Source organism: Brachionichthys hirsutus, unplaced genomic scaffold (assembly GCF_040956055.1).
Source record: "Brachionichthys hirsutus isolate HB-005 unplaced genomic scaffold, CSIRO-AGI_Bhir_v1 contig_317, whole genome shotgun sequence".
NCBI lineage: Eukaryota > Metazoa > Chordata > Actinopteri > Lophiiformes > Brachionichthyidae > Brachionichthys > Brachionichthys hirsutus.
The window spans coordinates 6156-33903 of NW_027180462.1; the positions used below are offsets into that span (position 1 = coordinate 6156).

The 27748-nt window shown below is 40.5% G+C and overlaps 1 protein-coding gene across 1 annotated transcript; it reads right to left on the bottom strand.

Annotated features, from left to right (window-relative positions):
* Positions 1-468: 468 nt before the first annotated feature.
* LOC137915062 (polyphosphoinositide phosphatase-like) lies at positions 469-27587 on the bottom strand. The gene is made up of 23 exons (XM_068758546.1): positions 27522-27587; positions 25062-25160; positions 23523-23646; positions 21330-21486; positions 20471-20521; positions 20232-20395; positions 18829-18957; positions 17288-17388; positions 16665-16827; positions 15400-15497; positions 13586-13719; positions 12829-12945; positions 12349-12394; positions 11820-11968; positions 11505-11671; positions 10502-10640; positions 9448-9506; positions 8963-9110; positions 8785-8868; positions 6524-6722; positions 4048-4136; positions 2159-2233; positions 469-1376 (listed from the first exon to the last, which is right to left on the bottom strand). The coding sequence occupies exons 1-23, from the start codon at positions 27585-27587 to the stop codon at positions 1199-1201; spliced, it is 2736 nt and encodes a 911-aa protein (XP_068614647.1). The 3' UTR covers positions 469-1198.
* Between the last annotated feature and the right edge of the window lie 161 nt (positions 27588-27748).

Genomic DNA, 27748 nt, shown 5'->3' on the forward strand with positions numbered 1-27748 from the left:
TTGTGACAGAAACGTAAAAGTAGTTTTTGTTGCATCTGCAAATATTCCAATGATTTGAAATACGCATCTTTTTTTTTCCACCTCTTGTTTTAATCTGGGCCTAAAAGCTCTGGAGCAGTTATTCATTTGATTCTCCTGCCGTTCCAGCACATCACATGCTGAAACGCCCCCACTCCTCCTCGGGCTCACAAGGCATTGGTCAATCAACATGCTGGTTGAAGCGCACGTCTGTTACAGGAAAGGCAATTTTCAGCACATTTCACATTTCGTGACACATGCTGTTGAATGTTCAGAACTAGGAGATAAAAGCAAGAAAGCATGGACAAAAATAAACCGGGGGGGGACATGCAGAGGTTAAATGAAAGCAAAAATATCACTTTTCTTTTACTGCAACAAACTGGAGAACAATAAAGGACAAGTAAAGGAGCTAAGAATAAGAAATAGGAAATAGTGGGGAGAAAAGCACTCAAATGTTGATAAATATTTAATTATACAACTATATATCAGAAATGCCTTTACACAAAACACAATCATTGTGAAGTTTTGAAAACAATAGTTTCTGTAAAATTCACATAAAAATGAAAACTCAGGTTTATTTTAATCCAATAAAGCAACGTGCAACTTAAAAAATAAATAGAAGTCAAATCACCCAGATAAAACTGACTATATTGAAATTGTTTCCTGAGTGAAAAAATTAAATAAAAAACATGTAAAACTTGTGGCTTTTTGTCTGAGGTAATAAAAAGAAATTCAAATCTCAAAGCACGTTTAAGCTGGTATTTAAAGGGCCATTCGTTATATTCTTTGGACTTGCCATTATTTTGACGTGATGTTGAAAACATGTCGTTAAGTAGGGGGATGCAATAAAATGTTATTAATGGGAAAAAACTGAAAGTGCAAAAACTAAATAGCTCGTGGAGACATGAATGAATGAACAATTATTTTTTTTGAAGCTATTAAAATAAATGCCTTTGCTTAATAGAAATACTAAACAGACCTGAATCCTTCAGTCCAAATAAAGGATGTACAGTTTCATCCATCAGTGAGGACCATTTCCTTCCAGCAGGAGGACACCTGGGCTGAAACACGTCTACGCCGCCATCTTGTAACTGGGAATAAGTCATTGCAAGTGTTGCCGATTGGATCTTGTGTTTTGGGCTGGAGCGATCGGGTTTAAAATATGGAGCTCCAGTTTGTCTCACATGAATCTGTTCTTGAAGTAGTCCCTATAAATCAACATGTCCTCCCTACAGAGCGCCCTCATCTGGCCATGAGCCGCCATCGCGTGGCTTTCAAACTCGTCGCAGCTGGCTCTGTCGACCTGCGGAGGACAGACGGCGTAGATGCTGTCCTCTGAGAAGGAGGACACTGGCTCTCTGAGGAGCAAAGGACAGAGATGGGTGAAAGCATGTTCAGATAGCGGCTGCATTGTTGATCTAATTCAAGCTAAATCCCACATTGCAGAACAAAAAAAGAAAAAGCCATGACCATCAATTTTCAGGGAAATACGGCTACTTTTTTTTGGTTGCTCGATGTTCTAAAATTTCACCAAGGATAAGAAAAATGCATGAATAAACCCCCCCCCCCTCAAAACTGCAGGGGAGATATCCTCTTTAAGAGAACTGTTAATAGAAACGAGGATGAAGCAGTCAGACCTTCTTAAAGTAGATGACTCATATTTTTACAGAAACCAGACTCAATCATGTCTCATCATGCTCCGAGTGGATTATTAACCGCATGCTCTTCATGCCGGCGAGCCAACAATAGTGAGGGGCTGCACAAGGCGTGCATTTCACACGGACGCCAGTCATGGGCAAAGTCACAACGTCAAGAGCGTCAAACCTCAAAAAAGGCAAACTACATAGAAAATAGCATTGACTGTTCTCTCTACACGCATCTTTAGTTATATTGCATCCATCCATGCGCGATGGACGAGAAGAAAAGAGAGTAAAGAAGTGACTGCTACGTATAGCAAAGCGCGGTAGCTCTGTTCACGTGTTTCAAGACTGCTAAAAATATCACGTTACCGTTGAAAGAGTCCGATTCCAACTGCAGACAAATGTCACGTCATGACCAGCGTCACGTGAATGAATGCCCGTCAAACACATTCTCTTTTTGCTTTCTGTATTTTAGTAAATGTGTCACGTGTTTTTCTCACAAGCAGATGATGTTCGCCAGGTTTACGTGGCCGGTTCTCTCCCTCCTGTGCTGGCTCTCGCCGAGATGTGCAAACCTGCAGAACAAACGGATAAAACCATCTTAGAAAATATATAAAATACTGTAAATAAAAAAAAAAACACCTGCAGTCTTTGTGCTTTGTGGAAACAAGCGCGTCTCTGCCACGGGCCCATTCCACCTAACAAAAGGTAATTGGGGCAACTATTCTCTCAAATGCTGTACTAAATCGCAGGTTGGTTGCCATCATCTGTTCGTGAACACAGATTATCAGGAATGAGCAAAGCACATCTGTTGAGGTCTCTAATGCTCATATCATCATCAAATCTCCAATTTATCTTCAGGTTATTTTTCAATTGCAAAATACACAATAACAAGCAACAGCCGAGCGCTCCCCTCCGGCCCTCGTTCATGATTTTTTAATATTAATGCACTGATTAGTGGAGCTCTGGCTGCAGCAAACACAGCTTAGGAGCCATTCCAACTTCCAGTCTCGATAATGAATGGAGCGTGTTTCTCATTATGTGCTACTACAGTGAGATGATAAAAAAAAACATTCTCCACTCCAGGTTTTTTTTTTAAGTGATCCCTGACTGTTTTGACAAATCAGTCTAAAAATACAAGAATATACATAAATACATAAATATTTTTGTCTATGTCTTTCTCATAAGCTATAAAATCCGGTTTGTTTGGTGGCCACCAATGTTGTTTACGCCGCAAGGCATTCTGGGTGTGACGCCAAATGGTTGCACCACCAAAGCTCACTGCTGTGTTGGAGTGGAGCAGCTGGTCAAAAGTTTCTTCAACAAGCAAAAATCATTCCTGAAACATTAAGTACATTTTAGATTGCTCCTGATTCTTGTAGCTAATTTTTTCATTAATTGTGTTGGAAAATACAGAAAACAATGTTTTCTAAAGCTGTGAGAAAAACTGAACTATTCCTTGTAACTAGTATTTTGGTAAAACAGGATCATCTACACTCAAACCACAGCCTCCAAATTGAGCATTAAACCATTGTGTCTTTTAACAGTTTTCACAAAACAGGGCTACAAGCTGCTTCATTTGTAAACTACTGGATGGGTGTTCATTAAATGTAATTAACAAACAGAGAAAGGACAACCTAATCAGAGAAACCTGTTTTTAAAGTTAATCTAAAATACATTTTATAGCATTTTATAAATCAAAGTCTGACTTTGAGCTGGGAGGGTCCAGTATTTCAAGGGTGACTAGATAAGTCAGGGTCTTAGCATCTGAAGGGGTCAGTCAGAACAATTGTAACCCAACAACTGCGCTTGAAACTCATGAACTCATATAAAACTTGATCAGCTATTGCCTCAGAGGCATGAGCATGCACCAAAACAAGCCAGGTATTCTCGCTGGGCCGGGGAATAGCCAATAGCAGAACAAACTATTACAGCTCCAATCAAATCACGGGACTGTATCAAATGTGCAGCTGGCAGTGAAAGAACAGGCAGTCGTGTTCCGTTTCAGAGTCTCACGGTGCCTATTCACCCATCAAACAAACAGAGAACGGACAAGATGAAATCGACGCACAAACATAAATGAAACCACGGGGTGAGGGGAAGGAGCTGTGGGCAGAAACAGAGCGGTCCGAAGTATGATACGCACGGGATCATTTCACCGCCTCAGTAACAGGCAATCTGGTCAGTCAGAAAAATGTCTTAAATGTTATTTCTTGTCCACTGTGCATTCTTAGATTTTGTGACAAATAAATTATTAATGCGATCAAAACACCTCTTTTTCTGAATTTTTCTACACGTGTTCTGCTGAGAGAAATGGACTTGAAAGATGGAAAAAGCCCAACAGACTGAATGCACATGTGGATCTGCAATGCAGCCGCGCGTCCATCACCTCTCATAGATGAGCAGGTCTTCCTCAGCAGGAAACGCAGCCAGACTGAGTCCATAGGGCTCCTTCATCGACTGCTGCTTCTGGATCTCCTGTGGAGGAGACACGGGAATGCAGTTAACCTGAGCGTCCAACTGAGACAGAAAAATACAAGGAAGTTTAAATAAAAGTAAAAAGAAAAACACAAAGAAATTAAATTGTTTTAGTTTAAAGCCTCCTCCAACTCAGATGACATTACATCAGATCAGTGCATCATGTTCCTTGACTTTTATTCAAAGCAATTGTAGGTGTCTGATGAGGGTGGGGTCATCTATGGGAGGGGTACAGACATTCTAATCATTATAATTTTAGAACTCATTTCAGAACATTTTTTATTACAACATGGTTTTAAAAAGTAAATGTAAACAATTAAACCAAAAACTGCTGAGCACCTAAATCTATGAAAAGAAAAGCAATATACAGTATATTGACAGGGTGTTTAAAATTCATCAGATGAGCCTCTCTCTGCTCATCACATTTGTTAGATAAGATGAGGAGGCAGTGACAGAATGTCTGATCTGATTAATCCCAGTTTTTGTGTTCACACGCCGCTGACAGGGAGGGAATGCCGTGCTATCGGCATGCATCCAGCTTGCCTTGTGTCATGGGGCGGGATTGCAAGCCTGCTGTTAACGCATGGCCATGGGTGGCTTCTTGGCAGCTTGTGGGCCATTTCATAACAGCTGAGTATATTCTGAATATCGTGGATGAATTCAGTTACAACTGATCTTTTGAGTAATTGGTATGGCAATTCATCATAAACACAATAACTTCTGATAAACCAATAAACATGTTCTTGCAGGGGGGGGGGTGAAATGAATGAGGGTGTTTCAGGACCACGTCCGAGAAGCAGCAGCTGTGAACACACACGTGTGTATATACAGGGGAAAAAATAAATTAACATCACAAAAATACACATCATTGCACAGAGTACGCAGGAACACACAGGTTTTGCAGCACATGTATTGCGTGGAAACAGATTGCACTGTAAATCCAGCCATATTCAGGCAGGTGCACATAGAAAATGAGTCCATGAAATTACACGTCAAACACTGTAATGATCCGGCGTTTAAATATTTTAACAGTTTTGCATTGAAAGATTGCACCCTGCAAATCCATTCTCAGGGAGGGGCTTGGAGGCAGCAGCACGAGACGGGGGGGGGGGGGAGTGTGCGCCCAACACGTGAGCTCGCTGTGCCATGAGCAAAACTCATGACCGGCTCATCGTTCAAGGCCCCCCCCGACAGACGGACCAGAGAAAACACTGATGACTCATAAAGACAGATTGATAAGGAAGGGCAGGCTTAGTCAAAACTCTTTAGATAAAAATTTTCATCCACTGGAATCTGTTTTTTCTTATAACTATCTGCTCACTTTTATGTTTTCTTGAATGCACCAAATGGAAATGTTAATGGAAGTTGAAACGCAGCAGCTTTAGGCTGTTAAATCATTTTAATCCTAAGTTTTTTTGATCTATCAAATGCAAAAAAATCATTGATACAGTCCATTGAAGAACTATATTAGAACCATCAGTATAGGTTCTAATATAGGCTCCTGTTTCACCCTGCTACCCTATTACATTAAACTAATACGTCTGAATTAAGACATAATGCTCAATGCTTCTCAAAAACAATCCAATACAAGACTGAAGGGACAGGAACTTTATAGAACGTGAAGATCTGTTCCAACATTCCGTGACGGCACACTTAAAAGCACGTTCTGGGTGATTCATCCTGTAACACACCGACCTACTCGCGGTGCTCATTACTGTGCTGCATGTGTTCTGTGGAATCTGGATCAACAAGAAAAGTCAACCGGCAACCAGTCCATTTTGGTATTTCACTAGAGAATGAATTGAAACTTGAATGTCTGACTACGAGCCAAAGTCATGCAGCAATACCTTGGAAGCTGCTTTGTAAATGTATGTGCACGGTATTGTACTGAATGTGAGCTTTGGATCAAGAGTAACTTCTTTTCCTACCAAAATGTACAAAAATGATTTGAGAGTGCAGAGGAGCATGCGAACTCGAGCAAGACTGAAAATAGAGTTCATGAGTAAGAGGTTCCTCTGTCTGGCACAAACAGAAACCAGAACTAATTTTGTCTGGAGGACTTCTGGGACATGTAGATAGAAAAATACAATTAAGAATGACATATCCAAATTAGAGAACAAACTATTTCTGAGGCCAAAAACGCAAGTGAGTGGGATCAACACCACCTAAATCGCAGTGACAATTCGCTGGAGGCTTGAGGAGATTACATATCCTTGACTCATAAGAGGATCTCATTTAATTTCCTCAGTATCAAACAATGAGGCTTCATAGGGATACAAATTTAGACTTTGTTTACTTGTGCTTCCAATTCCTCTTTCATAATTTGTTCAATATATTTAATATCATTATTGTGTCAGTGCGTCAGTAAATGCGTTGCCTTTTCATACCTCCTGTGTACGAGAGCTCTCCCCAGACTCCGTTAGCAGTTTGATGGGGGTAGAACGCTGGGACACAGACCCGTCATCGTCACGGTCCTCCTCTGAATCGTCCTCTGAAGTGCTGCTAATGGCCTCCTCGCTTGGGGGAGGAGGTGCACTGGCTGCCGTCTTCCGCTGGAGCAGAGTCTCATCCTTGCTGCTCTTGTTGCTGCAACGATCCAAAAAGATACGCATTCATGCTCAATGATGGTTTCGAGCCCATTATTGGTAAATTGGTTCCAAAACATGATTGTTCATCTAAAATGATAATACAGTAAATAACTGGGGACAGTTTTTAAATGTTAGAATTCTACAGAGAACTAATTGTTTGGGCTAACGGGATAAATTTGGTTGCAACCAAAAGACTGGTTAATAGTCATTAAGACCTTTTTCTTTTTAGCAACTTACCATTTCAGTGGAACCTTGGTTCTCAAACTTATAATTCGTTCCGTAATACTGTTCGAAAACAGAAACTATATTTCCCATAAGAAATAACGGATGCGATTTAAATGCCTACAGTAATATGAATAACTGTGTTCCAATTAATCAGCGTTAAGTAGTTACACATATTCAAGTCAACAATGACATGGGTGCCTACATTTATGCAAAATCTACTTTTAACACCTGATTTAACATCCAAGTGTTTTTCTAGTTTCATCATATTATATTCAGGAAATAAGTAGGTTATAAAATACAATCCTACCGAGAGGCCCTGTTGTCCAGAGCAAGGTCAAGGAAATCAACCCTTTACGAAAAATAGGAAATGCTCTTTCGTAGCGTTATTATGATGTCAGACAATAGGAAACGCTCCCTTCCTCATTAACTGGGGAAGAATTGTAACAGCATTAAACAAGCCTCCATTTTTCTCTTTTAGTTCTTGCTGGGAAGAGGAGCTGTCTCCCAAGACGTGAGTATTTCAGAAAAGCAGCGTAAAAAACACACACATAAACTCACTTTTGTTCTATGCTTCATGAAAATGAGTTGAGCTGAGATAAGATGTTGAGGTGCGATGAATTAGGATTGACTGGCCACTCGTCTGGTCACATGTTTTGCCATACACAGGTACGTCTGCCATACCTAGTGAAATGTTCCACAAGGGCCAAGTATTCTTTTATTGCTGTCGTTTGTTTTCATATGCAAAAGTCAACTGTTTCTGTACTGACTCCAGAAGACCACTTTGTGGAAGCTAACAGGGTTCCCGAAAATACAGGAAGCAGTATACTCTGCATGATTCTATTTTGTAATAATGCATGTGTACAAATACACGCCGTAACACACACACACACACACCAAACACACACTTGCGACCAAAACAAAAACAGGGGAAAAGCCGGAGCCGTGTTTTTGGTTACCTGAGAACACCATGTCAAATGACGCTCTGTCTACGAGGGCACAGTGACATGTAATTTAATACATAATAAATGAATGGATGAATTAACTAGAACATTTGTTTCCAAAGCCAAAGATGCCCTGGATGCTGGAAGATGCAGGCTGCATTTAGACCATAGCCTTTTTTAGAAAATAGTAGATTGACATAAAACCCCAGCGATTTAATTGTACTAGAAATATAGTCATGAGCACATTGAGGAAACTAATGACCAGATGCTCATCTTGAGGGTCTTGTCTTGTAATATCCTGCTTTCAGTTGCACTTTATTTTTTTCCTAGATGCTGCACATGTCCTCATTATGTTGTAGATGGAGGTTTCATTCATGTCTTTGTGTTTTAAAGCCAGGACAGCAGGACAGGGAGAAACTAGAGGAGCGACAGGGGAAAAGCAGAGAGAGCCTGCACTACTTTAAGACCACGTCTCCATGAAGGAAGGACGTGCTCCACCAGATGAGATACACAGTGACCCCGCCTGCACTGAGCTGTGGGACCGCCGTATAAACATGACATAACAAAATGATGCCTCAATACCAAAGCTCTGATGCTCGAGGCCACAATGACACAAATCATTCAGGGGAACAATCTCCCGAGTCCCGACTCATTGTAGTCTGAGCCGTGAGTCTGCAGAGAACCAGCAGCGAAGCTCCCAATCTGTTGTGATGGATTCCCAAAGAAATCATTCAGTAAACGCAAACAGGATGAAATCTCAATCAATTCTGTCTTGTGGGGGTTTTTTTTTTCTTAGGAGAAGTGGATAGGTCATATCCCCTTTTACGAACATTCATATAGACAAAGGTAACACAGATACACCATTTCTGGGATCATAAAATAAATCTCTCTCACCTCAGTGCTGATTTCCCTGTTTCTTCTGGCTTGCGAACGGTAAATGGGCTTGGATCCACTCCTAATGTTTTGGGCATAAATTCCCTTTTATGAAGAAAAATCAGATGGAAACCCATAAAACACTCTGCAACACACTACTGTATATAACAGCTCTCGGTTGAATGTTTTGTGTATTCACCTTAAAGAGTTGGTCATGGCAATGCAGAATGTGTCATCAAAGGAAGTGAGCTCATACGGTTTGAAGAACTCTGTGTATATGTCAATACTCTCGTCAAAGCGGTTCACCCTCTTCACTTTAACCCTCTTCATTGTTTCCTCACAGGGTACTGCACTCACACACACACACACACACACACACACACACACACACACACACACACACACACGAGTGCAGAAAACAAAAAACAACAACAATTAGTTTGCACTCAGGAGCAATCACCTGGTATATTCTGTTCCTCATTCCTTCCAGGAAAATTCATTCACAAGTCAATAAAATAAATTTGCACATTCTCATGACGTCTCCTCCTGTCTCAAATGAAACTCTTACCCAACTGTCATCTCAGTCTCTGTGTGTTATACTTTGCAATCATTTATCTGTGGCAGATTATTATATTATATAATATGTAAAATATGTTACACAGATGCCATATATTGAAGTGATACCTTCATCATAGGCCACAGGAAGGTAGGACAGGATTCCTTCTGACCACCACAATGTGTAGCTGTAGACAGACAAAATGCACGCGTTAAAGCCTTAGATGAAAACCTTCCACTGATTGATCTGTATTCTGCAGGCTTTGCTGAAGATTGAATTGCTTGGATCACATACTGCAAAACTATACAAGAACCTTAATCAATAGGATCAATTTGAATAAACGGACTGAGCGTGATTTAGTCTGATGTGCTACTAAGAATTATGAGCTACAGTATAGAGTTTGACTGACAAATTCAATAAAATCCATTGTAACCCTGTGGAATAATAGCTGTACAATAGTGCACATCTGGCAGACAACTGGTTCTCAACTTGGACAGACAACAGCTCCAATATCCGACTACAAACTCATGATGTTCAATTTATATGGCACATAACATGAATGCTTTAATTGACTTTGCAAGAGATTTAAGAGGTGTTATAATTAGACTCTTCCAACATTGCTGACTGACTAGCAAGCAGTTTCATGTCCCAGCCATTACTTTAAAGTTAAACCATTTTACATTACCGTCATTTTAAAGATTTACACAACTCATTCGTTGACATGATTTGATGAAAAAGATGAAACCCTTGACCACAGTTTGAAGACAACCTCAAGGGGATCATGCTCTATCAGATCTACACAGTGGTTCTTAGTTACATTCATACATCCTGCGTTTTACAGCCTCCACTCACAGTAAAGTTACACATTTGAGACTCTACAACCTTGAGAAGTTCTCTAGGGTGTTCTGTTATGTAATCGGGCACCTGTCAGTGCCCTTCTCACAAGATGAAAACACGATTCACTCATCGTGCCTATCTGAAGGGCAGATCATGTTAATATAAAGGGTTGTGACTTTCGCCGTGTTTCTGTGTATTTTCATATCTTGTCATATTGTGTATATGCACAGTTTTGCAGTGTATATTTAGAAGTATAGCTATTTATCAATATTTGGATTTAGATTTCTGCATGTGTTGCATGTACATCTAGCAGTCTTGTGTAAATGTAACAGTGCGTGTGCTTACCTGCGTCTGTTTTGAGGGAGGCACATGGTGTTCCTCTGATGCAGGTAGAAATCCGTCGGAAGCTCCCAGAGGTGTGGCTTGGACTCTGATGGCTGGTAGACTTGGAGAAACAGGTTGATAGCATCCTGTCTGTCCGCATCTGGAGGGACAAGTTGTGTGCATACAATGCATTTAATCATTCTCACGTTTGAATAACAATCTGGACAGTATCCTGTGAGAATACATTCTGATGCTCAGTCATGGGTAAATTAATCCATTGGCGAAGAATTAACATTCAAAAGGAGTCAGTCAATCATTGTCGTTATTTTTCAGGCTTTTGTCAACATTGTGTGACATTTGAGGGCACAAAATGTACCGACTGAATGAAAATAGGGAACAGCTTCATAAAGGGTGTGTCTCATGTTTCAATGAAAACAGCTCAACAACTAGAAAACGACAATCAGAGATTGCAGACCCCGCCTCCAAAAGACTATTGGATCTTGTGAGACAGTAAACAGGGCTTCCGGATCAGAGGGGCCAAACCTGCTCTAGCTTGCTGCTCCGGAATGTACTACAAGACTCCTTCTGGACTCTTTTTCCCATCATGCCATTCGTGTCCCTCCCTCTTAAAGTGACAGTTTACAGCACAGGCACAATTCCAGATGTAAAAATAATTCTAGAATCTGGATCCAGATCCGGATCAACGCCATTCTCGGGGAGGACCGAGCCACGGACAGAACCTTACTTGTGTAAAAATTTCAAGTCGATTGGGTTACTAGTTTTTGAGTTACGCGCTCGGACAGACAAACAAGCAAACAAACAGACAGACAGACAAACAGACAAACAAACAAACAAACAAACGCACCCAACTGCAATACCCTCGCCTCCTCTTCGGCGAGGGTAATGAGAACCTGAGACATGTTGGAGAGCTTTTGGGAGAAGCCGATAATTGGGTCATCCTATTTATTTGGATTTTGGAAGACAGTGAATGAAAAAGATGAGATGGCACCTCTACACAACACACCTGAGAAAGCGTTGCTGTAGTAGCGTGACAGTGTCTGCATGATGTCTTTGGAGTGTTGTGTCCATGGAGCAATCTTGCGGTAGGTCTTGACTCTGTGGACCAGCTGAGAGCCTCCATACTGGAGCGACAACGTGTCTCCATGGTCCTCATAGAGCTCCTCAAACAGCCTGGGTCACGCACAGATAACAAGCAAACACACATTAACAAGTTGATCAAATACATGGTTCCTGTCAGTTGGGTTGATGAGGGATGAATAGCACTGACACGAAAAACCACACACAGGCACGCAATCTATGATGAAGTAAGATGCTTTACCTCACGCAGTCAGTATCAAACTGGAGTTTGGGCTTATCGATCATTCCTAGTGCATAAAGCTGATAGGCCAGTGCACACTTTCCCACCATGAACTGGGCAGTGTTGGTCCTATCCAGACAGTCCACGCAGTTGGTCCGCAAGACGCCGGTCTACAACAACAAAGCTGTTGTCATGCCCAGTTATAGTAAACAGCTTCGATAACTCCTGGGACAGCTTACACAACAAGCTCGTCTGACCTCGCATTATGCAGTTACGTGTATTGACCTAGTTTGGTAGCTATAGCAATAAATACACACAAAAAACAACAACAATGCAACAATTACAAACAAAAACAGCTTCCTTGGCCTAGTACTGTATTGTGATTTTTTTTTTTGTAACTGAAAATATTAACAATATTGAAACAGATCCATTTTCCAGTGAACAAAAGCTACAAACAAATCAGCATTTGAGAGGCAAAAAATTCAGAGCCTTCCAAAAACCGAATCATGGAGACAGAAATGACAAAAACCCTGATCACGCTGTAACATACCTGCACAAGACCACTGGCTGTGATGCGTCCTCCTAGAGCTCCCCATCTAAATAAATGAATTCATGTATTTATTTCAACCTTAAAATAGAATATTAGCTTCAACAGATCATTTGGAACACACACCGTCATTATTAGTATATATGAGAGCAAAATTATCAAGATTCGCATTTCAACAAATAATACACAGTACATGCACAATATGCTTACTTTGTTAGCATTTATTTTATGGTATTATAGCCTAAACGATAACTGGTGTTACCCTGATTGATATTTACTGTGATGATGATGATGAATATATTTATTAGATAGAATGTTAGAGCAGTACAAGTACAGTGAAACAATAGTATGTATTTGCAGTACAAGTACAGTCAAACACCCTGTCTAAGAGGAGCATTTCAAAAAAGCCCTTGCGGTCTTGTTTCCGTCGAAAGTCCTTCGTACGTAAATACTGTACTATACTGTGGAGGAGGAAATGCTCACCTGTCCTCTGGTCTGAGGGTATGACAGTAGAAGTCGGAGCGATTGATGAAGAAGCCTGTTCGTTTAACCACAGTCTCTGCTATCATACTCAGTCGGTCCAGGACGTTGCACAACTTACTAAGAGAAATAAAGAAGCAGGATGATTCCTGTTTTAATTAATCAAAAAAATGGCATATATTTCCATTATTCAGCACTAATGTAAAAGTTAATATAAATTAAAGTTTATATAATATAAATGTTTAATGCATCCTCATGGGTAGCACGGGTAGTGCGGTTAGCAGGAGCTAACGCAGCATTGCCAGTTTCTCCCATCTGCTGGTCCCAAGCCCGGATGAATGCAGAGGGTTACATCAGGAATGGCAACCAGCGTAAAAAAAAAAATCAAAGTGCAAATCAAAGTAAATATAATGTAAAAGTCTCCCCTTGTGGATAAAGAAGTTTATTCTCAGAAGTACTCTGGCACTTTGTCCTGCTTCTTGTTCTTACGAATGCAACCTGTTAATTTGTGCATGTTTATTCAGTAATCCCCCTATGACATTGTTTTATAATGGGGCCACTTTCAGAAAACTGGAACTGTTTTGTTGTAAATGCCGCATCATGATTCATTCAGGCAAAAAAAAAAAAAATCAAACTGTGAGTGCTCCTGGTGAGGCTGGAGTGTTAATAACAGCATTTTCTTCTTTTCAAATGAGGTTGATATTTTTGATGAAAAAAGTATGACACTATGAAAGTAAATTTAACATTGACAAACGCCAACCTCTTGGTATAGCGGGCCATGTCCCAGGCGATGTAGTCGATGCAGTTCTCTGGAGGGAGGAACTGGTTGAGATTGAGCACAGCTGGGTAGAGCTCTTCACTCAGAATCTTCTCGTGTTTCCTCTTTTCTCGTTTCTGTAGCAGAGGCACACGTCACCCGTACTGTATAATAAACAAGAGCTGTGGTGCCAAGGTGTGAATGCAAGCGTAAAATTGAATTCCTGCTGTGTAAAAGGGTCCAGCAGGACATACAAACACGTGTATACAGAGAACCAACAACATATTTTCTCTTTGAAGCATTCACAACAATCAGTTAAGGTCTTTCTTCCTTCTTCTCGAGGTGAGCTCAGCTGCAAGAGTTCATTTACAGGATTTAAGGAGCGTGGAATGTCACAGCACCGAAAAATACAATTAAAATAATATACATAGATATATTTAATGTAAACATGTATACAACGCAGACCTATATACCTACACAAGCATGTGGGCTGACCATGGCTGTAAAGTAGCGCGTGACGCCTGCCGAGGTGTAAAATGTTGGATTCCAGGAAGGCGTGACTAAATTCAGCCTCACATGCACACGACAGCTTTGATCGGGAGTTCTTGCTATTTTTTTATTATTTTTTTCTCGACTGGGGAAATTACAACTCTACAATTGCATACTGACAAAAACATATCAATATAGAGAGGGTATTACACCTCAAGCTTCCAAAAGAAATGGACTCTAATTAAGTCAGCTCGCTCGAAAAAACAAAAAAACAGAAGCAGATACACATGCTTGGCCATGTGCAATCATACTATTCCTCTCACTCACACGAAAGACACAGCAATCGATGACGAACCCGAGCTGGCTCTGGTTAGCGCCATGGAGAGGTTCAGGATTTCACGGTTAATGGACGATTCTTCCTTTAGTGGGATGTCGTGTATAAAAGCAGGGCTTCCCCTCCCTTACTCCCCTCAGTCTAACTGTATCACATGGCTGGAGCTTGTGCAGACCTCCGAGCTCTGCGATTGGTCCCTCGTCTCTCCCCCTTAAGAGTAACAACGTGAGCTACAGTTTGCATGGCCGTGTGCCCAAGCGCGTCCACGCATGTGTACAACCAAAAAGCATAGAGCGATGACTGCTAGACGACCAGCTCCGATGAGAAAATGTACACCAGTGAGGCACACAGGGAGAAGGTCCAAATCAACGTTGATTTCTTTTCTCCGTGTATATTTTAGGACGGATTGGCTTGAAACCTTTTGCACGTCTTTGTCACCATTTTCAGGATTTCTATTTTCTCTGATGTTTCAAAAGGGAGCATGATGATATGATAACGTGGCATAAAATGACAATTTTGCATCTATGCAGGTATGCACATTTCCCGTGACGTCTTCCGTTTGATTACCGCTTTCAGCATTTTGAAGCACGTGGCAAACGGAGATAAATTTTCACGCAACCATTTTAAATGTCACCAGGAAGATCTCTGTGATTGTGAAAGTTGTTACAACAAATAACCTCCAAAAACAAAATTGCACAATTGAGCACTTTGTCATTATGTAACTGGAGTGATTTCGCAAACAGTTTAAGAATCCACCAAGACTTACGAATCTTACGTACTCTTTGCACAAAGCTTACGTTTAAAGCATTCCCATTGGTTCACAGCCACAGTTCATAAATTCAGCAATCAGAGAGACTCCACACACTCCAAAAGTAAAACTGTATCTTGAAATGTAAATTAACCAAATGTACGCACCTGTGAGCCATTAATGTGAAGATATGAATACTGTGTGTGTGTGTGTGTGTGTGTGTGTGTGTGTGTGTGCATTTATTACCTTGACTAGATTGAGGATGATGATGGGAGAACCAAACCTCTGCAGCATTTGGTCAAAATGTAGTGCAGCTACATGGGCATACGGATCAGCCTGGTCCACTGAAGGATAAGTCAGAGCCATTGTTTAAACGTTAGGGCATTGAAGGCAACATGTTATTGAGCAGTTACAAGTTCTGACAAACAACTTGGATTATGTAAATTATTTAAATAGCGTCTGCGTCTTTCAACGATTCATGCACTGACCCTGCCACAGGTCCTGCTCATTGTTCACTACTGCATCCGCTTCCATTGTCACAAGTCCACTCACTTTATTTTTTTAATCAACTTTAATGCCTCAATTTTTCTCTCCCGTGGAGCCCCCACACCTGTGGCCTGCCATCAATGTGGGACGACGAAGCAGCCAGAAGAACGATTAGAGGAAGTAGGTCAGGCCATGTCACAGTTTATCCCATAAATGTCTCACCAGTATCACAAAATCTACAATTCAAGTTTGTCATTTTCAGGTTGTCAAAATGATTATGTCATCATCCAGTGTGCATGTAACCGATAAAGTTCATATAGATTCTTACAGTCTTCCTGTACATTTGGAAATGAAGTGAGACAGTGGTGATGAAGAACAAGAGAAGATCATGCAAGTCATGGACGCATTGTTTACTCCCGTGTGGCAATGAGTTTAGACATTCAAAGCAGGGATGAGGAAATTGCTGATGTATGGGCTGATATGGTCGCCAGTCGTGCATACAAAGAGGAAGTGACCCGCTGTCTCCTCACAAAGTCTCTGGCTCACATTCATTTAATAGGTGTTTCTATACAGCCCACAAAATAATCAATATTATAATTACATGCATTATAGGTGGAGTTTTACGTCCTGCCTTCACCTGTTTGTTTATTTTTTTATGTATCCTAGCAGTGAAGAAGAATCACCAAGTCTTTAAGACTTATTTCAATGCAGTTTTCCCAACATTGTTTGTTCCTCCCTACAAGATCATTTCTGGACCTGGACAGCATTAAGAAAGAATACACTGAGCTTCATAAGCTGATGTGGCGTTCAACGCATAATCACTGAAGTAGAATATGGCAGCATTGTTAATTTCTTATCAGCGCAAAATGGACATAAAAAAGATGTTCCATCCATCCTTAGGCAGCTTCATCAGCTCACAAGCAGACGTTGAGTAACTTGAAGTACTGTATTTTGATAAAGGAGGACAAAGAAGCGGGTTGGTGTAAAAGGTAAGAAAGTCGTCTGGTGTTAAACGGGAGTCTTACATCGTATTGGCGGTTTTGGCATCATTGTGGAAATGTCCTGGGACCAGTAGAGTGGGACCGAACCTCGCACCTGGACGTATGAGGAGTAGCGTCCTGCGGTGAAAGACATAACTGAGGCATCATGGACTATCTGTTCAGTCTCAACCTCATTAGCCACATCCCCCTGGAGATGACATAAAAAAAACAGAAGCATGGTTAGAAAGGTCCATTTTGCAGCTACTCACATAATTCTTTTTTACTTGGGTTTGCTTATTTTTCATGTCCAGCCCTCTGTTTATACATATTAATTGTTCACTTTTATTGGAAACATAATCATATCCATGGGTGAAGATCATGTGATACAATTCAAAGCCTCCTCCTTCACGTCTTCAGCATGAGCCCGAGTAGGACTCTGAAAACATTTCAGATTGAGAAGACAGCAATCCAAACATAAAAAGAAAACCGATGTTCACGTGTTGTCTGTCTTTCGATTACACACCCACAAAAACACTAACGTACATTCAAGTTGGAGGCATTTCAGATGAACCCCCTGGGATCAACCCAAGTCATCTCCAGCATACCGTTGGTGCTCAGCCTCATTTCCACTGCCCCTTCCTTCTCTGTTGCCAGAGCTACTGCCATACCTCACAGTTGGCTCCTCTCTTAAGAAAGCGGGTCCCAGCAAATTTGCTCGAGCGCCTGGCAATGAGCGTGATGTGAACCGGTCGGCCATAGATCAGAAGTTCTGTGTTCGGTCAGTAAAGGAGAGATAACGCTGGAAATTTGCCACTGATGACATCATGTAATCATTTGTTTGTACACCCCGGTGCTAAAGTTAAAAATCATTGCTATTTTGCGTGACTTTTCATAGACCACTAGTACTTTCCACACAAACAACTGGCTCTTATAGTAAGAACATCCTCCTTTCTTTTTTTAATCATCGTTGAACACTGGGATGTTGGTCATATTCATTAGCATTTATAGTTTTATAGAGCAGCTCTTTAGTCAGCATCTTGTTCAGCAGCATATATGTTACATTTTGTTTTTGTCTGCTCCTGATCTCTGTCTCTCTATCACTTCTCTATCCATCTCCTTGTTTTTGACTCTCTTCCTGCCTGTCGTTCTCTCTCTCTCTCCAAACAGATGGCCGTCTACTATGAGCCTTAGGTTCTGTCCAAGGTTTCTTCCTTGCCTCCATCTCCAAAGTGCTCTAGTGGGTCAAGTTGGGTTCTGTCTTTCCCTGCTACACATGTAAAGTGCCTTGAGATGACTTTCTGTAAATCAGAAACTTTGGCGTAATATACCAATTCATTTAAAATGAATTATTGAATGAAATAATACCAGCTAATTTTGATTGAAATGAAAAAAGGCTGCATATTTACCCTCCTGAATGAGAATTAGGCAAATCGAACTTGACAGAAAATAAACATTTGAAACCTGGACCTAAGGCAGACTTTTATGATGATAAATCAGACTGTTTAGTCAGCTGTTGTCATGCCCAAAACTGTTCAGCAGCAATCCACACAGACATGAGTGAAAAACATCTCAGATTATCAATAAAATGAAGCACATTTTTCCATTTGGGTGTAATGCAAATATCTGGGACGTAACATAAGAAAAACTTCAAAAGCTGTACTAGCTCTAAAACAAAGGCTTTAAAAAACATTATAAGAAAATACAAAGACATGCTTTGACATCATTCTTATTTTGTGTGGTTAAAAGTCTATCCTATCTAATTAAATATGTAAACTGCTTTTTCATAGTTGATAACAGATGGACAGATTATGGAAGCGCCAGTGTTAACATAGCTGATAACCAGTGCCTCACTGTGACAATATTTGTTTTGCTAAATCTCTAAAAACTAACACCAGTTGCCTCTGCAGCATTGTGTTGACTCACACACTCCCTCACAGTGTGATCCACGTGTTCCAACAGGCCACACACAACTAGTGATGCAGCAATAAGGAGGAATAAGGGGAGGGGGACCAAAGAGGAACAGTGGGGGGGATGCAGGGGTGTCTGCTGGGCTATAAGTCAGATCATTCAAAGGTCCTGATTTATCCCAATAAAGCATTACACAATAGCATTTCTGTGTTTGTTTGGTTTTTTTAATTAAAGCAGCTAAAAAATGTAAACGAGGCACACAAAGATTTAAGAATTTGATTGACAAAGCTCAAAAGGATACTGGACTGTCCACAAAAGCCATGGATTATATACATGAGCCAGTCTTGATGCACGATGTCCTTGATTCTTTCCAGCAGCTTCCCGTTCCACACGTATTTGTAGTACGGCTCGTTCTGGATCCCATAAACCACTGTGGTGGCAGAGGAGACATAAAATCTTTACGCCTGACCAAATGATCAGTTAGAAAGCAACAAGCGGAAAGCTGAAGTGACACAAGCTGTGAAACAAGATCATTTTTTAGAAACATTGGGTTTGATTTACTGCTGCTAAATTCAAGCTCATGTTACAACCTAGGTCATAAATAATTGATCTAATGCAGGTCAATTTGTTACAGTGGAACCTCGGTTATCGAACGACTCAGTAGTCAAACAATTCGGTATTCGGCTAAAAATAAAAAAGGAGTTTAAAATGTCTCAGAAGTCGAACTAATTTTTGGAGTTCGAACACACGAGTGGAGCAGAGGCGAACCGGACACAAAGTTCAGTTCAGGGTTCAGTTGGAGTCGACCTGCGACAGGAGAAACACTGAAAATGTTTCGCCTCTAATGGGTGTTTTTTTGCTTTGTTCTCTTTATCTCTTCGTCATGGACCCAAAGAAAGGCAGCAGTAACACTACTGGAAAAGAAAAGAGGAACGTAGCGAGAACAACTGTTGAATTGAAAAAGGAAATAATCGCTAAAATATGAAAATGCCATTCGTGTCTGAGATCTTGCTGCACAGTACGGTATGGAGAAATAAACGATTTCGACTTTTCTTAAGAAAGATGAGCTAAAGAGAGAGCGAAGGTAAACCCCCCCCCCAGAAGGACAGTTACCCAGTCATTTTATGGCGGGGGACTCCCTTTCAAAGGAATAACCTTTCCCTCCCTCCACATTCCTCGCGAGACCACAGCCAAAAAGGTATGGAAATGATAAAGAATTGGGTTAAATTTAGTTTGATAGTATTACTTACACTTCTGTTGTTTAGATACACGTAGTTACAAATTAATATAACTGTAGGCATTTAAATGGGCATTTATCTGGTGCTTAGGAACAAATTAATAGAGTTTCCATTATTTCTTATCGGAAATAGAGCTTCGGTTTTCGAACAGTATTACAAAACAGATGATGTTCGACAAATAGGGTTTCCAATGTAGGCCAGTGACCTCAATAAAAAATAAAATCCTGCATTAGAACAGATAATTTACCTTATTTCGCACTTTTTCATAGTTTGTCTGGTCCTGCGTCTTATACTCAGGTGCACCTTTATATATATAATATACACATTACATAACATAACATACACAACAAGCTGACTAAGTGTCCGACTGAAACATAACATGCATTTAACTCATCAAACATGAGGGCGTCTCCAGTCGACAGCAGAAACTGAGCAACATGTGGGTTCTTGATGAACTTCCTCTCACCTTGTGTCGGCACACCCTCATCTTCAAAGATGTCAAAGCTGTCCTGCTTGCTCTGCGTTTGGACCACTTCCTCAGCAGAGGACACCGGCGGTGTCCACAGCTCATAAGGCCTCTGCAGCAGAGTCAGGTTGTACTGCAGCGAATGGCTCAGGTCGTAGCTGTAGCTGCAATGGAAGGTAAAAGGTGAAAATAAAGGCTCACATAAATATAAGCGAATTTGAACTGAGGATTTGTCTTACCTGAAGTAAAAGTTACTGGATAGATCCACATTTTGAAAGATGCGTACATATCTAAGAGAAGAAATACTCATCAGTCCAACACACATCGCATATACGCAACATTGAGGTAATGCCAAGCGATTTATTAATGGTTTATATACATGTTATTAACAAAACAATTCGATATCAATAACGATATGTTGCAACAGCACTAATTCATACATATGACTGCTTAAAGCTGTTGCCGTGGCATTATTTATTTAACGTCTTTGTGACATTTGCTGCATGGGCTGGGTCAGATTTTGTAAATGACTGTCATCATGAGTCTGAGTTATGCATTTGGCAAGAACGATCAAATCAATGATCAGATTCTGTTACTGAGGTCATGAGTAATTATTTTAATCTGCTGCCATGGTCACACTGCAAAACTAAGAACAATCTCAACAACACACAAAAAAAGTGTTTGTTCATAGTTTCTTTGGACTTTCAAAAACTGATTTAACTTCTTTGAGAGGAAAAGATTATATAAAACATTTAACAGCTTTAAGAGGGTGCGATGCATTAATACATTATGAGACCATTATGAGACATTCTGCATTCTGTTCAGGATTGAGCCCTTTTTCAAGTCAAGGAAATGTCACCGTGTCAGACGAAGTAAGATTGTTGTTTTGACTTTTACGTCACAGTGGTACTTCGTCTGACAGGAGAACAATCATGTCTGTGCCTAAAAGGCAACAGCTTTTCTTTTCTGTCACCATGTTCAAGAAGACTATGGTGTATGAGAGAGAGGAAAGAGAGCAAATGCACACATTTGTAAACACCCAACATTACAGCAAAAGGTCTGACCATATAACTGCATGATTCCTAAAAAGAGCAGCACCTTGCTTCATCAGGATGTGTAATCCTGGCTGAATCATTAGGGATGTAGATCATGCTAGTGTCTTCTATTTTGTAGACGGACTGGCCACCGATGTCAGCCACCTTTCTGAGCTTGGTGATCAACACGATGTAGTACCCTTCAAGGAAACGTACAAACCCTGTTGAGGAAAAATCACAAATGTACACAATCAAATATAGTTCACTTTATGAGAACTCCCCTTTACCCTCAATTCTGATATAAATCTGAGTTTTTCCACACCGTGCTACATCAGGCCAGAGAAGAGGTCTACATGCAAGCGGATCTGTGGGTGAATCTTTCTGCTTTCCAGCTACGGCTATTTAATAGGCACAAGTGAACGACTCATATAAAAGTAAAAAAAAAAGTGGTTCATGAATATTTGTGTTACACACACACTATATTAACTGTAAATTCAACTCATTCAGTATTCCAAAATGAAAACCCTGACCCAGAAAGCATTATAAAAACGTAGTCAGCGACTTGCTTTCAGCCTCTGATGATCTTCTATCCCAGTCAATGAAAAACATAATATATAATTATGTTGTATATCACCACAAAACCTAATCTATTGAGAGAAGAATAATACGTGTGTGCCAGTGAACACGCAGACACAAATGTCCAACTACTTTTGTGGTACAAGCCGGCCAGTGGGGGGGAAATGGTTTGTATTATGTTTCCACATACTCGGAGGAGGATGACACAAATATATTCAGAAGATTTAACAAATACTACATAAATGTACTACATAATTAAATAAGTAAAAATAATGATGCTGATATTAATGCATATAACTTTATTCTGTATTAAAGTCTAGAAAAATATAATTAATACTTTCCTGGACGTGCAGTTTAGAAAAATGTTTTGCTGTATGTGGTGGGATTCAGAAGTTCAAAATACTCGTAATACACACGTAATACTCTAATTTGTAGCTTTACTGACTGACTGTTCTTCCATCAAATCATTACGTTTCTTGCTGTCTGGAATGGAACAGGCTGACAAAACTGTCAGATGAAAGGGTATGAAAACCTTCAATAATGGCACTTATTATTATGAAGTAATAGAAACTATGGCAGGAAAACAAGACTCGGGATACACTGACTGTACCCTACAAGGCTTTTACTCTATACAACACAATGGCTTTGCCAACAAAGGCGACACAGTAGAAAAAAATAAAGCATCCGATTCAGTCTAGCAAATATCATATGTCTGTGTCAAAGTGACCGACTTGACGACAGACTCAACAAAGATATTGAATTATGTTAGGTGTGTCACTATTATGCATGAAAGACCTATGAGTGAGCAACCTCTAGCACTTTCTTTGCCTGAAAAGGACATGCTTACAGGTTCACATACAAACAAGCCACAACAGTGGAATCAATTCATTGCTCAATCACTTTATTAAAGACTAATACATCTTAAAGCATAATAAACTACTCGTGTACTTCCGGCTTGTGCCGTGAGGGGACGCCGCAGCAAATCAACCTTCTCCACTTCACCTTGTCCTTTGCATCGTCCTCCCCAACACCAGCCACTCTCATGTCCTCCCTCCCTACGTCCATGCATCTCCTCCTGGGTCGACCTCTAGCCTTGTCTATAACTGCATAATTTGTCACTAAGCACCTTCATTAATATCATACTTGAGTATTATGACAATAAAGTGCTATTCTAGTCTATTCGCTTCAAATCCGGCGACACCCTGAGACAGATGCTAGTCCACTCTAAAGACAAAACACCCAAACACAAACAGAGCAATACAGATGACGATGTAGATTAACCTCCATCCCAAATCCAGTTGACTCTTGTTTTTTTTCTCTTCAAGAATAAAAGGTTAGTGTTCTTTGTGCATTAGAGTATGCATAGCATGAAAAAGGTCAGAACTGGGGGAGTGATCAGGCAATGTACATGTGAATTTAACAGTTCTGATACACAAATGTACTTTTCACACCATAGCAGTAGTGCAAGCCAAGGACGCACGTTACTGGCTGCACACATGATTGGTTATACAGATTCAAATCTGCCCGTGAGAAATGATTTCAATAAGCATGCTTTTATAGCACCAGGTCAAAACACAAACGAGAAGTAATATTACATGGAGGTGAAGCACATGTTGCCATCTCATGCACCATAGCAGTTGTTGCGATGCCAGTGAGGAAGACAAGGATGGACTGTACTCACCCACAATGCCATAGGCTGCAACAGCCCTGGACAGGCCAGAGGAACCCTTCTGGCCGATCTTGGTGCGGTTTCCCAGATCCAGACGGCCCAGCAACTCCCGAACCTCTTCTTGGTTGTACACATGCTAGACGACAACAATAAAAATACAAAGAAATTGAGAAAATGAAGTATATATTTCTTCCTCAAAGAATAAGATGCCATTCAGGGGGAATTTCTTCGGAATAATTTCATTCAGAGCCATTGAGACTTGCACAATATAATTATTTTCTGAGCAATTAAAAAGTCAATGACTAACAGGCTTAGTTTAATCAATGACCAGAACGAATAGAGCAATCCTCGCTGACAGGCAAGAGAAAATAGATTAGCTGTTCTGAATTATTTCTGAATAACAAAATGAAAAACAGTAAATAAGTTCATGTTTATTAATTAGTTATAAAGAAAACCTCAGACTGGACAACAAACTATGATCGCAACTAGCAAATTACAGATTCTGATATTAAAATCCTTCACTGCAGGTGCAATAGGGATGTCTCCTGATGTGCAATAGATGCTACAGTACATGTGAGTATGTGTATTAATAGTGAATCGGATGAAACAATTATGCATAATACAATAATCCAATTCAAAGAGCGAATGCAAAATAAAACTAGACCGCAAGGGCTTTTTTTGAAATGCTCCTCTTAGACGGGGTGTTTGACTGTACTTGTACTGCTCTAATACTTGTACTTATCTAATAAATATATTCATCATCACCAACTACCAAAGTTTGATGCCTTCATTGAAATAACTGGATTTGTGCCGTTGTGGCTTGGCCAGAATAACAGCAGCATAACTTAAATACGACCTCAGTTCAAAAGTGTCCATAAATTGGAAAAGAAAAAGTAATCTGCAGAAACCAATTATGAAATATAAACCTTCAGGGCTAACACAAAGCATGTGTGAACTTTCATTGGATTCTGTCCAGTGTTTGTTGAGGTGTGGAGAGACCACATACAGGCAACAATCCTTTATGCCCCTTTTCGGGGCAGGAGTAAACAATTATTTCTCAGCTCACTGAATCTGTTTCATCTCAGAATTATAAAGAAATTGAATGCAGCCTTTTATTTCACTACACATGGCATGCTGTCTTTCCTTATAAATAAACTGAGAGAAAGTGATGGGGCTCCGTGTCTTCGTCTTTAAACCAGCCCACCTCCACCTTGTCATCACAGTGAATCCACACTGATCCCATTATGCATATCAAATAAAAAACAAACACGATTTTTCCTGAGATCGGTATCACTTCTGCGATGAATATTTACTTCTTTCAACAAGCACATCACAGTAATTATCACCCACAAAATGAACCTACAAATCTAGATTCATAGGTTCCTGGTAATGAGCGGCAGAGAAGGAAGGGAATTGCACTCGGCACTCATCAGCTAAGACGTCAGCGACAATACACCGGAGACAGGCTGAGTGATTACACGCAGTTTTACCTCAAGCGTGTTGAACTGTATTAAACAAACACTGTGTTTCTGGTGGAAACTCTATACTTACTTTATCGTCAATTATGACCAGGTCCTTGGGCTCAGTGCGGTCAATCTTCAGGACTCTGTGTTTCGTCTGCGCCTGATTGGTCCCAACCAGAAAGAACCGCTGGCAAGAAACAATAACGTAAAGGCATGACTGCATTTCTCCTCAAATGGGCGAATACATATTGCGGATACAATGCTTTCACCATGAGGCACTTTCTTTGACCAGTTTCTGTCTCTATGAACACTTTGAAAGACCACAGTCAGACAGTATGACTAAAAGATGCACTCTTAAATCTGTCTGTCAGTAACGTGTGACATTTTCTTTCCACCAAGAGCTGCCCAAGTACACATGTATGTATTAAAAGGTCTTGAAATTATACACAAGCTGAGGCAGATATGATTCACTTAATCACATGTGCTCCTGAATTAGAGCACTTTCCATCCAGAGTGCATGTGGGCAGAGCCCAGGCTAAATCACAAGGTTACAGTCTAATGTGTTACTTGTTAGAATTTGTCATTCTTGTGTGCCTATCAAATCATTATTTTTCTCACACTGGCTTGCGAGCTGTCTTAAGACATTCTGTCGACTTAACAACATTAAATTGGAACGCCATGTCTCAGTACAGCCCGTGACCATTGGGGCCACTTTGTTCTGTTCCACACATATAAGCATCCGATGGAGCCCTTCTTGTCCCCGGCAGTCGGTTTGTTTAGCTGTTCAGTACAACTGAAAAAAAAACTAAATAAGATTTTATGACAACTCAACTATGCATCACCCGGACATTCACATGCAATATTTATACCAGCAGCAATCCAACATTAATTAAAGCAAACCTATATTTACAAGCTATTTTGTGCATGAAATGTAAAACTGTCCAGACAATTATTATGCTAATTGCAGAGAGTAGGTAAGCAGGAGCCTGGAGTCGACTTGCAGAAACAGTTCAGCACAAACCAACATTCTCTCGCTGCCATCTAGTGTTTGTACAAATGTAGTCACGGCCCTATTGGGCTTCTTCGTCGTTCTCTCATCTCATTAGGATCTTAAAGCCAAGGCAAATTTCTTAAATCAATATGGTGGGATACTCCATTGTGAGGGTCTACATTAAAGCAGGAGCAATAAATCCTGACATGGATTTTAGCTGTTAGAGAGGGATGTATGATTGTCAGAGAATTAAACATCCGGACTGGCTGTAGAAACACACGTCGCAAGCAAACAGTTGTTTGGTAGGTAAGTATTTCCATAAGAGCTGAGAGAGGCTGGTTGTGCTGGGTAGCCCTGGATTAATCCACACTGGTATTATCAGTATACAACAGACACACACAGCACATGCTCTCTCTCCAGAGAGCAACTGTGTGAATATAAAGCCGTTTTGAGCAGACAATGAACCGGCGTACCGGCAGTTTCAACGCCAATTCCAAAAGAGTTTGGACATAATGCAAAAACGTTTTAAACTAAGTGTTACTGAATACTGTACAAAGAGAATATATCTCATGTTTAGTTTGTCATCTTTATTGTTTATTTTAAATATATGCCAATTCTGAATTTGATGCCTGTAGCTGTAGCACGTTGAGACAGGGTCGCATTTTCCATCATGTTAATCCTCCTTTTCTGACGATAATACTCACATCTGGGAAGAGAAGACTCCAATTATGGTATTGAACATTTAAACAGGGAAGCCTGTCCTATTCTCGCTTCATAATGTCACACACATTTTCATTCAGCTGAACCAAATCTTTCCAATCTGAAGCCACGCTGAACGAGGCTTTGGCACTCTCTAGCTGTTATAACAGAATATGTTGTTCCAAAGCACAAGTTACCCATGTTATGCCGGATCACGTAGGTTAATAGTTTGCACTTTGCATGATTGAGTCTTAACTCAGATTTGGAGATGCCACTGCAAACTAATTTCTGATGATAGTTTTCCAAAGTCTTCCCGAGCCCATGCAGTCATATGTTTCATGGAATAACTTCACATTTCAACGCAGGAATCATAGGTCACATACAGGTTTTCATCTGTTGTGGGATACCGATGGTGTTAAATACTTGCAAATAGTGGTACTCCAAAAGTATCATTCAGAAGATTTTTACATCAAGATTTTCTTTACTGGTGAACCTTTCCTCATCTTTTCTCGAGAATCAAAGGGCATCGGAGTGTACTATTTTCATACGCACTAATATATCAATAGTGTCCACCTCCAGAGTACCGCCGAGGTACCCCCGGCTTGCTGATCATGGAGCCCCATCCTACTACGGGGCCCATAGTAGGATGAAACAAATGCATTTCATTGTGTACTTTGTGTTTTTGTTATTTCTTTCTCTTTCTCTTCTTTCTTTAATCAGCTAAGCCCTTTATCTGTAGAACGTCCTCGTTATTCTGAGCATTCCACATGCCCCTGCCTTTTTCAGAGATGTCTTACTGATTTAACCAAAGGCATGTATGGTGAGACGTCAACAGCACAAAGATCAAGACAGACTTACGGCTCTGGTTTCATAGAGAACCATCGTCTGGATCCCACTGATGATGATGCTGGCTGACTGAGGCATTTTAATGGTCTTTAGTAACAGCCCGAAAGTGTCATCAGAGGCGCCTCAAAGTGTTACGAAACCCTGAAATGAAAGCTTACATTGAAACATCCGCCAAAGGCAACACCTTGCTTGGGCTGTGCATACCTTACTTTGGATGGTTTCCTTATTGGCTAGAACGA

Bases quoted from the DNA above. Each gene is read 5' to 3' on its own strand.
- LOC137915062 (XM_068758546.1), bottom strand. From the start codon at position 27,587: ATGCCTCAGTCAGCCAGCATCATCATCAGTGGGATCCAGACGATGGTT. The intron at 25,161-27,521 runs GTAAGTCTGTCT...GTTTCTTGCCAG, and splicing joins TTCTCTATGAAACCAGAGCC to CGGTTCTTTCTGGTTGGGAC. The intron at 4,137-6,523 runs GTATGAAAAGGC...TCTCCTCCACAG, and splicing joins AGAGCTCTCGTACACAGGAG to GAGATCCAGAAGCAGCAGTC.